General features: G+C 33.1%; 1 protein-coding gene across 1 annotated transcript in view; it reads right to left on the minus strand.

The window, feature by feature from the left end:
- The window catches only part of LOC140445875 (CLIP domain-containing serine protease B4-like), a 73,304-nt gene that overhangs the window by 25,169 nt on the left and 33,688 nt on the right, over window positions 1–14,447 (minus strand). Inside the window, exons 3-5 of the mRNA XM_072538279.1 lie at window positions 13,771–13,927; window positions 6,790–7,042; window positions 1,258–1,448 (exon numbers count right to left, since the gene is read on the minus strand). Coding sequence (XP_072394380.1) covers window positions 1,258–1,448; window positions 6,790–7,042; window positions 13,771–13,927 — 601 coding nt within the window. The remainder of the gene's footprint in view (window positions 1–1,257; window positions 1,449–6,789; window positions 7,043–13,770; window positions 13,928–14,447) is intronic.

Genomic DNA, 14,447 nt, shown 5'->3' on the forward strand with positions numbered 1-14,447 from the left:
CGATTTACACTTCCACATAGTGTAAAGATTGCTTCATCGGAAAAACATATTCTGTTAACGAAATTTTCATCATTTTCAATTTAATCTATCATTACCTCAGTAAACTCTAATTTACGATCGAAGTCATCTTCACTTAATTCTTGCAATAAATTTTACACCTAAGACTGAAGAACGACCTACATCATGTACTTGTGTAACCCTGCGTGAGGATGTATGTGGATCGGTATCTATCTTATTTTTCTCCAGATTTCTCAAATCGCTTTACAGTTTTTTGCCTTATGAATAGAAGAACGGTTTGGGAAAGTATCATTGAACAAGTTGGCTACTTCACAATAAGATCTTTTTCTGTCACCGTACCCTCTCAACACTAGAATAGTAGTTCATTCTTTTTCGTCAAGAACCATTTTAGAGTTTTAGGGAAGCAATTTATCTTGCAGAACTTTTCGAAACACAACCACTGTCAGTTTTAGTTAATAATGTAAATGGTAAACAAATGTCAAAATCACAGCGTTCTACATTCAAATATTTAAATTTATTAAAATCTACATATTTTGCACTGTTTTATGTATTTAACACCTTCCAGACTACATAAAATCATAAGTGTTACATATCTTTGAACTCGTATTGAATAGGAGATTCCAATAATGACTGAATATACAGGGTGATGAATTTGAAAAACCAAAGTTACTAATAATATAAGAGAAACGGCAAATCTGGCAACATTGCAAATATCAAATATGGAATCTCCGTATCCCAAAATAGGTGTACCTTAAATTTTGTAAAATTGTGACTAGCAATTTACGAGATAATTGGTCGTGTCCAGACTTTTGGGCCACTCTGTATATGTATTTCATTAAGATATTGTCCTTCTATTTGCAATATTCTGGTTCCGCCATGGATACTGTTCTTTGAGAATCGTGCAAATAGAGTTCTTACTTTAACCTTTCTCATTTTTCCGTTATGTAAGTATACCTGTAACACACTTATATCTTATAAACTAGTTTTGGTATTGGCATAATATATACTTAGAAATCTATAAAAACTGTAATATTTCTTCTTTTTTAGTAGTTAAGTAACATTTACTCGGGAACCTGAAGATGGGCTGGAATTGTATATTATATCATTGACTTACCTAAATAAAACAGTTTTTTTTCTGCTATGTCTTAGCATCTTAGCCATACAGTTAATACAGTAATTTATATATTTTTCATTAGTTTAAAATTGCATGCAATTAAAGTGTGAAATGAAATATATTACCGGTCAGGACATGTTTACGTGAAATTAATGTTGCGGAGCATTTGTAGTCTAAATTGAATCCCCTCTTCCAGAAGACAGCGACCAGCCAAGGGTATTGTCCAAGCTTAGTGTCAGTAGCACCATATATACGTATTCCGTCACCAGTTGCCTCTCCGCATGTGGCAGGGTTGAAAAATAAGCCTTCGATTTCTCTGAAAACGAACAGAATTGGTTAACTTGCTGTTGGATTTTTTGCTCGTTTTTACATAAATAATTGCTTGTTCAGTTTGTTCAGTTAAAGATATTTTATAATTATACACTTCTCCAAGAAATTAACGCACCACTTCAATAAATCAATTCTATTTGTAAACAGGCAAAGAATAAAAAATTAAACTTCACCAGATTTATTCTAAATTTTATTAGTAATTATAACAATTTGTCTAATCATCAGAAAATGTTGAAGTACAGGAGAAAAAAAAATAAAACGGAAAATTCTAAAAAAATAATTATAAGAAAAGTAAACTAAAATATTAAAAAAGTCTTAATAACAAGTGTTTCCACCTCTACTACCTCTAACAGCCTCACATCGTTGGCACATACTTAAAATTAATTGCCGTATTTCATTTTGGTCTAGTTATCTCCAAATCTGGTTCAGCCTTTCTCTCACTTCCTGTAAGTTGTTTGGTTGGATCGGTGTCGCTCTTAATCGCCTACCAAGGATATTTCAGAGATTTTCAATTGGATTTAAATCCGGACTATGTGCTGGCCATTCCATAGTGTTCATTTCTACCTCTTCTAGATAATTTCTGACGATCTTTGCAGCGTGAGGTATGTCATTATCTTGCATTAGTTAGAAATTTTCACCGACATAAGGAGCGAATGGTACTACATGTTGTTTTAGGATCTCCAATATGTACCTTTCAGCTGTAACAGTTCCATTTTGTATGACCACTAGGTCCGTACGTGCGGTCAAAAAATACCACCCCACACCATAACGGATCCTCCACCAAAAAATTTGGTGTGTAAGAAGTTACACTGAGCATATCGTTCGTTGGGTCGTCACAACACACAAACACGTCTGTCGTTACTGTACAAACAAAATCGGGAATCATCAGTTAATAGCACTCGTTCCCAGTCAGCCTCTAACCAATTAAAGTGTTCTCTGGCAAAATGTTGTTCTCCCAGTTCGATGCTCTGCAGTTAATAGAGGAACTCGGCCGACAATCCTAGGTATTAAGTAGTATTCCCTAAGTCTCTGGCGAACCATGTCTCAATTTGTATACCATGTACGTCTTGAAGCTGAATTTGTAGACTTAGATGTGTTAAAAAACGATGTCGAAGAGCAGAAATTCTTAAAAATCGATCTTGAATAGGGGTAGTTTCCCGGTTTCGTCCTTATCCTGGTCTGCGAGTATGATCCCCTATTTCGAGGAATCTTTCTAACACCCGTGAGACGGATGTGTGGGACACATTAAATCGACGAGCAATTCTTTGGTAACTCCAACCTTCTTCCGACAGTTTCACTGCTTGGGCACATTTATCTCGGGTTAAATTACGTGATTGACGCTCTATAATAAACACAGTTAACAATAATTAACAATTAAACAGTAGCCGAAGAGTAGCAGTAAAATTTTTGAACACTTGGAAATTAGTATATTTATAGAATTAGTACATTTTTTGCTTCTTTTTGTTTTGTTGCAAAAAAAAACTATAGCGATAAAACACAGTCAATAAATATAGAGTGTACGAATAGCATATACAAGGGGCTTGCAAAATATAACATTACAATGGACATTTTAATATTTCAAAGTAGTGTGTTAATTTCTTGGAGAAGTGTAAATTAAATATCAAAGAACAGACTGGACTTAATTCCCCATTGGCTTAATTGGATTAATTTTCTATAACTAATAAAAACCATTTTTTTTGTAGTTTTGGCCTTGGTAAAAACAAATGACCAGACTACTCTTGTTTACAAATTAACAATTAGTGCTTATGTTAGTGTAAGATGTTTAAAATCGATGTTTTTCTTCATTTCTTTTAATTGAAGTTTTTTATCTTTGGTGTCATCCTTTTTGTACATTTTTTCAGTCTTATTTTTAGTTGTATTTAATTTGTTTATTTCTATTTGTTTGTTTTTCTTTTGTTTTTTTGCTTAATTTATCTTTTTTTTTATTTTTTACTTGCATATTTTTTAGCTAGTCAAAAAATAGTTTTTGGCCTTAGTAAAACCAAGATGCCGGACTATTTTTTGTTTACAAATCAACAAAGAGGGATTGTGCTAGTGTAAGATGTTATAAATTTTGTTTTTTATTTATTTATTTTGATTTTTTTATCTTTAGTGTCAATTATTTTGTCTATTTTTTTCAGTCATTTATTTTTATTTTCTTTATTTAATTTTTATTTGTTATTTTATAAGAGGTAGCAGTGCACATCTAACCAATTATTTAAAGCAACAACTTCAAAGATACGAATAGCAATGATGATTGCCAAACTTCGTAGCGGAGAGGGCACTTGAAGAAGAAGAAGAAGAAGCAAAGAGCAAAGCGCTCTGTAGCTACTGCTAAGAAAAGATCGTCTGCGAAGCTGTATAGAGAGTTGCAAACACACAGGGAGATAAAAAGGTTATACAGCATTGCTAAAGTAAGAAACAGCCATCAAAGGACAGGACTCACGCAGATTAAGAGTACGGATTAAAAAGTGTTAAGATTCGGTGTTAAAATAGAGCAAAGATGGTATGAGTGAGTAATTTGTAAAGTTACTAAATGAAGAACACCAAAGGAGAGACAGAGGATGCAGGACCCTAAATAAAAATGGGTTATGAGGTTGTCGAAGCTTTAAATAGGATAAAGAATGTTAAGGCAGTAGGACTTACTAGAATACCTACGGTCAAGTCAGACGTAGAAATAAGAACTATGTGGAATGAAGGATAAAGCTGTTAGAAGTTAAATGAAAGAAAGATAGAGGAAAACCGAGGAGAAGATGGATAGACTATGTGACAGAGGTCTTAGAAGAGAGAGGTTTAAATAAAAAAGACAAGATGGACAGAAATGAGTGGCGATGAATAGTAAGCAACAGCAATCCCTTAAAATGGAAAAACTGAAGAGGAAGATTTATTATTTTTCAGTTTTAAGTTTTTTGTCCAATCTCGTCAGATCCGTAAAAGACCAAATCCCTAATGAAGACCATGGTGTCTACGAGATACCCTGTTCCAGTTGCCTACGTACTTACATCGAACAGACAAACCGACGAATCCATAACCGTATTTACGAATATTCTATATATGTCAAACATTCCGATACTACTTCAGCCCTAGCCCAACATCATATTCAAACAGGCCACAAAATAGATTTCGAAAAAGCAAAAACTATTGTAGTGTATTTTTTTTATGTATATTATTGTCATTTTTAAATACTTATGAATATTGCAGTTTAATTTGTATTGTATTATTATATTAATAACAAAATCAACAATGAATTTTACTGCAGAGTATGTGTAAAAAAATTTTTGCATTCAACTCCTTTCATACATATATGAAAATAAAAATATACATTTTCATCAAAATATTGATTCAATCCTTCATTGTTAGTAAGTTGTTATTAATTCTGTTTCTCTTTCTGCTATGTCTAACCTATAGAATTACATATGTAATGATTGTGCAGATTGACTCCCAAATAAATTTGTGTATGGAAGTGTAACTTCCACCGGCAGTCCCACTGGACTGCCACACCCGTTTTTTTATTAATATTATTACATGATAAATTAAACATATATGCGTAAGTAGAAAAGTTATGTAAATTAATTGTCATTTTTAAATACTTATGAATATTGCATTTTAATTTGCATTGTATTAATATATTGAATTATGTTGCACTGTATTGTAGTGTATTTTTTTTATATATATTATTGTCATTTTTAAATACTTATGAATATTGCATTTTAATTTGTATTGTATTATTATATTGAATTATGTTGCACTGTATTGTAGTGTATTTTTTTTATGTATATTATTGTCATTTTTAAATACTTATGAATATTGCATTTTAATTTGTATTGTATTATTATATTAATAACAAAATAAACAATGAATTTTACTGCAGAGTATGTGTAAAAAACCTTTGCATTCAACTTCTTTCATACATATATGAAAATAAAAATATACATTTTCATCAAAATATTGATTCAATCCTTCATTTACTATACTCCTATTACAGGTCAAAAGCTGTTTATTAATTGTTAGTAAGTTGTTATTAATTCTGTTTCTCTTTCTGCTATGTCTTACCTATAGCGTTACATATGTAATGATTGTGCAGATTGACTCCCAAATAAATTTGTAACGGCGAATGCGTGTATAGAAGTGTAACTTCTACCGGCAGTCCCACTGGACTGCCACACCCGTTTTTTTATATTATTTTCATGTCAGTTTATTTAAAATTCTTTTGTATGATTTAATAAAATATTCTAAACAACGTATTATTAAAAAAAATTTTACATCCTAAGTGCTCAGTGTTGCGTTTTCCCAACAGCCAAGTGTAACAGGATTTAATTAAGCATCAGATTCAAGTAATCCTTTTTAATAACGTGACACACATTTGCCAAAATATATTATTTATTTACGACATTGAAAATATAGGTGTAACTGGAACGCGCTCTGACCTAGTGAAATTTGCAATGTAATCAAAAGTTTATTAAATAATGTGTACAAATTAAACAAGTAAAAACAATAATATATCAACAAGCGCACTTGTGTTAAATAGCTGGAAATCACGGGATTATGTATTATTATCATTATTGTTAAGAATGAAGAATGAAGAGAACGGTCTAAGTTAGTCAACGTCAACTGAGTACTATCTAGTATTGTACTTAGATAACTAATAAACTAAAGCATGAGTATATAGTGTTTTAAATAAATATACCACAAGAGATCATAAGTGAAGATTATTTATTACACAAGAATAAGTTTTTTATTTTTTAAACATATATTTTTGTTAATTTTGTGACTTTTAGAACATAATTTTTTCAGAAATTAAAAAAAAAATAAGCATAAATAGTTCTGGGCATTATTGGGTTAAAATAATGTTTTTTAGACGTTTCGATTTCCGCTTAGAAAATCGTTCTCAAAATATAAAACATCAATGTTATCTAATTTACAAGCGATTTCCGAAATGGAAATCAAAACGTCAAAAATAAACTTAGTTTAAACGTAAATCGTAGCTTATTCCCAATAAAAATAGTAATTACATTAAGAGGCCACCAGAAAATAACTTTAGAACAATGTTTTAAAAAATATATTAAATTTTTTAACACGCTTGCTAGAATATTTACTGACATTATTGCTTACCCAGTTTCTATTTCATTTTAAAAGATTTATCAAATTTGCTAAGCGGTTATACTACCTTAGTTAAACCATTTCTATTTTTTTTTAAATATCCATAGGTTTCATTATCCCAACTTTACTTTCTACCTAACATAATTTTACCATACATACATACCTCTGATTATTTATTAAGCATGAGCATAAAAAGGAGAGTTTTATAGTAAAATAATTGGATATACTTGTATTTAAGTGGATCCGTATCACGCTTAGTAAGATTAGAAATAGTAGATGGTTTGTTTGGTATGTCCTGAGTAGGTGTCACCAATGGGTCAGGTTGTTGTGGTGGAATCTGGGGCGATACTGGAGTGACTGTCGATTTTAGTAGTGATGGATCGTCTGTTATATCAGTATTTTGTATATCGGAACCATTTTCTGTTGGTTTAAACTGAAAGATGCTTTGGGTCCAAGTATTAGTCACGCCTTCTAATGTAACTGAGATTAAAACAAAGAATATATTATTAATATTTTTAGAGATTATTAAGTTCCAAGAATTAAAGTTCTCAAAAATAATAAAAATATAGCTTGATTAAAGATTAATATAATATACGGATATACTATTTTATCATTAAATATAAAACAAGTTTTAAATATTAAAACACATAACAGAGAACAGCTTGTCTAAATGCATCGGCGCTACCTGTCTTGCTTTGAACAGTTTCGACGAGTTTCTTATATCAATATCACACAGGTTTCTACCAACAACTGAAAGACGTCGTTTAAAAGATAGACAGTAAGCGAGAAATAATAATGATGGGCAGTCTAAATGCAAGAACTGGAAAAAGACAAAATAATCCAGTAAAAGATAGAAACGATAAATACTGACGGAAATATACTTTTAAACCTATGTACACAATTTGACCTGAAAATCACGAATGGATTCTATCCCTACATAAATATACTTGACATCAGAACATAAGACGATTAAAATCCGTTATTGACTATATTGTAGCGGGATTAAATAAAACGAGCGGTTCGAATTTATATAAATATATTTATTTATAACTTTACAGTTCGGTACTATCTTATCAACTAAAACCTAAATCATCGTTACTTATATATATATATATATATATATATATATATATATATATATATATATATATATATATATATACAAATTATTATGTTCGAGAATTTTCGAGAGTAGCCCACCTCTAATTCGTGTCATCGAAAGCGCATCGAAGACGTGCGTTATTAAAATACCAACTCTTCGAGTTTTCTAGATTTATCGTTCTAAGAATTGTGGCACATCGGAGATGGGCTATTTCGTTACACTGCTCCTCTCTTAGATCTGAGCGTCCCGATCAGCAACTCTATATGTAGGACCAGGATGGCGGAATCTACAGGACTCCCTCAGAAAGAAATAACAGTCTACTGTCCTTAAAGGACACAATCTCATCGGGTTAATGCAACACACAGTAATTTGTATGCCGGTTTCTCGGAAGATCACTTCAAGCATGCTTCTTCCAGTCCAGATTATCTAGTGCATAGCCTATCTTGGGTAAGGCCAAATTCTTGATGTCTAATTGCACACAATTTTCTTCAAATTAGTTAGAGTACGCCATATATCCTCGTAGCTTGCCCTGTCTGTATACGACTTCCTGGTCACCATATACAGCAAAGATCGAGAACCATCTTCTAATCTCAGTACTCTTTCAACTTTAGGCTGCTGGTTTTTTAACTCGTCCAAACGACCGAACTTCCTATAGAATACAGAGATACAATTAGTCATCTCAAGATCTTAGGCAACACAGTGGGCTAGAGAGACGTTATGCGGAACACTAAAAAGATCGTGCTGAACTTCTGTCGTCACACCGAATCTAGCACCCTTTCTGTCTGCGTAATTTGACATAAATTTATTAAAGCTTGGTCGCCGGTCATCTTTGATCTCATGTTGAAGGGTTCGTGCTTCTTCTGTTTCATTGGAGCCAGCATATGGTGCAAGACGATTTATGTGAACTACTTTTGGTTTACCTTTCGGCATCTTCTTAATTCGGTATATTACGTCGTTTATTCTCTTTTAATTTCATACGGACCCTCCCATTGTCTTTGCAGTTTAGGAGACAAGCCACGACGACATTGTGGATTATAAAGCCAAACAAGATCACCTACTTATAGCTTTCACTCTTGCATCGAGAATCATATTGATCTTTCATTCTGTCACTGGCTAACTGGATGTGTTGTCGGGCAAGTTCATGAATGTTATTCATTCTTAACTTCAGGCGGTCGACATAATCTTCGCTTGCAATATGTTCTTCGGAAGGCATGCAGCCAAACTCTAGGTCGCAAGGCAAACGAACTTCACGACCTAATATCAGGCAGGTTGAAGTCTGGCCTGTAGTTTCATTCACGGCCGAGCGGTAGGCCATTAGAAATAAATGAATGTGCTGGTCCCAATCTTTTTGATGTTCTGATATAACTTTGGACAGGTGACCTCTCGACGGACAACTCTCGACCATTTGGTCGAGACATACAACAAGGGAACACCAAATCGGCTAAGGAATTCATTGACAAGTACCTCTGCAACGGTAGCAGCTTCTTGATTTGGTATCTCATTGGCCTCAGTCGATTTCGTAACATAATCCATAGCTACCAGGATATATTTATTTCCATCATTCATCTCTGGAAGTGAACCTGCAATGTCGATTGCTACTCTTTCCATAGGACTACCAACATGGTACTGTTTCATGGGTGCCCTCTTTTTACCAACTGGACCATTACTGGTTGCACACAGTTCACATTTCCGGCACCATCTTCTTTCATCATCTTTACAGTTCACACAATAAAACCGTTTTCGAACCTTTTGCAGAGTCTTCGTAACACCAAAGTGTCCACCTGATGCACCGTCATGCAACTGACGCAATACTTCTGACACTTCAAAGGTTCTATACAGAAGATCATCTTTCAGTACTAGGCAATTCCATTGGCTCCAGTAACACTTGACTTCTGGACTACATGCACTAATGTCTTGCCAAGAAGGTCTTTTACTTCGACGCATCCAATCCAATACTCTTTTTATGCATGGATCATCTGCTTGAGCGTCTTGTAGCTGTTGAGGCTGCCATTGATCAATAATGACGGTGGTTCGTCTCACGGGGCAAAGTCGTTCTTCTAATTCAAGACAATTATTACGATTTACACTATATGGCCGTCTTAACTGAGCCTTAGCATTTGAATGCCTTTTTCCAGCCAAATGTTGGATCTGTTCTAGCTTTTTGACTGTTGTATTATTTTCATGCAATTTACGACGAATGTGACCTACGTCGTTACCATTCCAACATCTGGGTTCGCGTCTCTCCGGCATCATGTTACGAACTACTTTCCATACGATTTCTTCCAGACGTTTATCGTTTTGCACATACTCCTTCAGAGGTTCGTACTCGATAGCTCCGTGAAGCTCGACTAGCTGTCTCGTGTTCCAAGGCAATGGCGAGCGCTTCATCTAAAACTTTCGGTCTTTCTAGTCGTAAAGCTTTCTGTAGTTCACTGTCTCTCAACCCATTGATGAAGGTATATACAGCAATTTCTTCCAAAATGTTGCCTGGTGCCTCTGGATAGGTCAACAGCACTATACAAGCAACATCTGCTTCAAACTCTTGCAAATTTTCACTTGCTCGTTGAATTCTACTTCTTAGTTGCGCCTTGTAGACTTGTTGTAGATGGGCATCTCCGTAACGTTTGTCTAGTCGAGTGAACAAGGTCTAGTAACATTTTTTTTTAACCTTAGGAATCGATCTTAGGATATCCGCAGCATCACCTCGTAAAGCAGCAGTAAAGGAAACAGCTTTTTCTTGTTCTGTCCAATGATTGGCTGTCGCAATAGCTTCAAATTGTCTAAGGTATATGGACCAAGAGGACTTTCCATCAAATGGTGGCAATTTGAATCTCATATGATGTGTCATTTCATCTCTAAGTGATTCTTCTTTCACTACCGGATCTAAAGCTACCGTATTAATTGGTGTAATTACTTTCGTGTTAGTTATCATGGTCTCTAATTGTTTGATCTTCTCTTCTACGTTGTTTACATTTTTCTGTATCTGATCGAATGTTTTAGAAACTTCTTCAAATTTCTCATTGTTCTTTTTAGAAGTTTCTTCCATCATTTGAGAAACATTTTCAAATTTCTCGTCGAATCTTCTAGAAACATTTTCAAGTTTCTCGTCGTTTTGTCTAGCTATTTCTTTAATAATTTGAGACGTTTCATCGAATCTTTTGGAAATAGTCTCGAATTTATCATCATTTTTTTAGAAGTTTCTTTTATCTTCATTAAAACTGCTTCTTCTGCTGTCTGAAAATGAAATGTCTCTGAGACATCTCCATTCTTGTTCAGAACAGTCGTCAGTCATTCTTGGAGTATCTTCTTGGACCCGCTGCAGTCTTCATCGCGTTCTTCTAGTTGCTCACGCAACTGTTTTACTGAAAGTTGTACTAGCAGCATCTTTGGTCAGGCACACACGTACTTTTTAAATGTTCTTTCGTACAAAGATCACTACCAAACTACGCGGATGTTCCCGACTAACAATACTCTTCAAAAGCTCCAAAGTCTTTTTCAAAAGTTACTGCTGAATTTATTATTTTTTACTCACACCGTAACACCAACTGTAGCGAGATTAAATAAAACGAGCGGTTCGAATTTATATAAATATATTTATTTATAACTTTACAGTTCGGTACTATCTTATTAACTAAAACCTAAATCATCGTTACTTATATATATATATATATACAAATTATTATGTTCGAGAATTTTCGAGAGTAGCCTACCTCTAATTCGTGTCATCGAAAGCGCATCGAAGACGTGCCTTATCGAAATACCAACTCTTCGAGTTTTCTAGTTTTATCGTTCTAAGAATTGTGACACATCGGAGATGGGCTATTTCGTTACAATATTATAGTTAGGTAGACATCTGAAGTGAAAATATAAAACAAAAAAAAAATGTAAGGGTAAAAAATGTAAATCGACTCATTACTTACTGAAATCTCGAGCTCAAATATTCGTATAAACATAAAACCAATCAAATCTTAACCCAAAACTACGAAACAACTAAGAGGGAAACAAAGTTTAATTTCAACAGCATATACGGTGACAGCACACGAAAACTATTTTTGAACAGACTAGACCAGATACTTAATTCTTACTTGGAAAAGGTGTGTTCATGGGACACAATTAAAGATGTTACTGTATATTTCAAAAATCACAGTATGTTATTATTATTACCTCAAAACTTATAACTTTTTTGACTTTAAAGTAAACTTATTTCTAACTAAATATTTTGAACTAATCAAAATTAAATATAAAAAAATTATGTTTACTGACGTAACCGGACAGTGTGCGTCCGTCTGACACAATTTGCTTTTCGATGCGGTTACGCTACTGGTCATCAATATTTATCGATTGTCGGTCACATGAAGTACTAAACAAGCTCTGACTAGTCAGATCAGACTAGTAAATCAGTTGCATTTTTGCTAGCCTAGAGTGCAGCTTACTTTGTTTGCTTTGTTTGATATTTTTCATATTTTCGTAATGCAGTAGTTTCTGGTAAGTTTTTCAATTTATTTTACTGGTGTATATTCGGTACATAGAAATATCTTCACAATTTAGTTTTTACACATTTACTAAATCATAAAGTAGTAAATACGAGCAAAAGAAAGTTAACCATAACGGAGCTTGAAGGTGTAACTGAGAACTGTAAATGATGACGAATACTGCGTAGAGAATTTCCACGACGAATCTAAATCAGATGACGATCATTTGTCAGAAGCTAGTGAAGAAGAGGATGAATAAATTTCAGAGGAAAATCCATGTAAGTATAAAATAAAACGTAGATCGAGACTAGTATACTTTATGATAAAATTTCAGCTCTTGAAGAACACATTAGAAACAGTCAACCAGAAATGTATGTTGCTACAGATAAAACTGAGTGGTCATCACAACCTTTTTCGACTGGACGAACACGAACCAGTAGATACATTTCGCTTATATTTGACTGAAAATATTGTTGATGACATTGTCCGTTACACCAATCTATCATCGTATATTGCAAGATAAATCATGAAAGTCCTGTGATAGAATTGAAATGTACGCTTTCTTTGGTCTCCTGGTCACCGCCGGGCATCTAAAATCAAACTACGCAAGTTATGAAGCTTTGTGGAATTCAGTTTATGGACCACAGATTTTTCGAGCCACTATGGGTATAAATCGGTTCAAAGAGCTTTTGCGTTTGCGTACAAAAAAATTTTGTATGTTGTTATATCACTTACTTTTATATTGAAAAGAATTTAACCAATTATTTTGATGCATAGAACCTATTTTATTTTTTAATAATGGAATGATATCCAAGTTACTTAATCTAATTTTAGCAGGAATATTTAATCCAGTCCCAATCTTTGCCAGTTTGTCAGATATTTCATTTCTCTTGATATCAATATGTCCAGGAATACAACATAATCTAATATCTTTCCCATATTTATTTAAATAGTATAGTTTCTTTTTAACTTCTAACACTTGTTATTAATGTTGTCTATAGCGCTTTTTGATATTGGCAGTAAAAAATTTAATGGTATATTAAGTTTATTTAAAGCCAATTTGATACCAGAAATGTACCGTGGGTTTTGTAACTCCCTGCGGCCTGCTAGAGAAGACATTCTACCAGAGTGCTCTACAGATCAAGAAACTGGTTCCGAATCTAAGTAGAAATGCTAAGAAAAGTAGCGGTGTATTGTACTGAGCAATTAGTCGTTAATCGTTATTATAATTAGTGTCATAATGTCATTATAAACAAATTGCTAAAAATAAAATATTTGGTAATTTTATTTGTTTTATTTATATGTTTTTATAAAAGAAATTTTTCTCGACGAAGACCGTAGCAATTCATTCAAAATTCAAAAACGAATATCTTTATGAAATTTATATTCGCTTACAATAATTCTGGTTGCACAAATAATTACTGATTGAAAAAATGGAAAACGTAGTAGCGATAATTAAAAAATTACAGACGTCACTTTTCACAGTTATATTTAAACTCAATTTTCTCGGAATGAGCGATTTTGAGTTACGACAGTTTTCGTTGGGAGGGTCGATATGATTTGATTAATCCACTTTAAATTGGTTTAAAAGATTTCGAAAACACATTGATAAAGATGGTTTTTATAAGACTCACCTGATTCCTGGGAACCGTTACAGTACACTATATCGTTATATGTGATTCCACTGATTTTAGGTACAACTTTGGTTAATGGGAATAATATGATGAATTTAATGTGTGAAGTGCCAGCAATAAGGTCCTTTCCTCCAATTTTTAATTTCAATTTTGGTATCTACAAAAAAAGATGCTTTTATTGGAGATGTTGATTCTAACTATTGAACTAAAACTTTTGCTAAATTGGTAAACCTGTCAACAAATATTTTTTTCCAATTCTTTTAAGTGTTTTTGTTTCTTTTTCTTTACTTGCAGCTTTTATATGTTTATACTTAAGTCTTTTTTTTTAATTTTTGCAATCATTTAGAAGTGATCACTATTTGCGTCCGCTTCTTCAAAGCTTCGGAAATGAGTTTGAGATTTTTTTTATGCTGTTTTTGTAATTGTAGTTATGTGATTGCAGAAAAATTTCGCAACTTTTAAAGGAATTCATGTTCAATGAACAGAATTTTAGAAAACTTTGTATTCCGGAATACAATGAATTTTTATCGTAAATAGTTACGACTACGACAAATCCAGAAGATACCTCATATAAACTAGCTCCATCAGAATTATAAGATGAGGACGTAGTCACTGTAGAAGACACCTCATACGAACTAACTCCATCACATTTTGCAGATGACGTTCTACTAGCATAA

The sequence above is a fragment of the Diabrotica undecimpunctata genome, chromosome 7 (assembly GCF_040954645.1).
Source record: "Diabrotica undecimpunctata isolate CICGRU chromosome 7, icDiaUnde3, whole genome shotgun sequence".
NCBI classification, from domain to species: domain Eukaryota; kingdom Metazoa; phylum Arthropoda; class Insecta; order Coleoptera; family Chrysomelidae; genus Diabrotica; species Diabrotica undecimpunctata.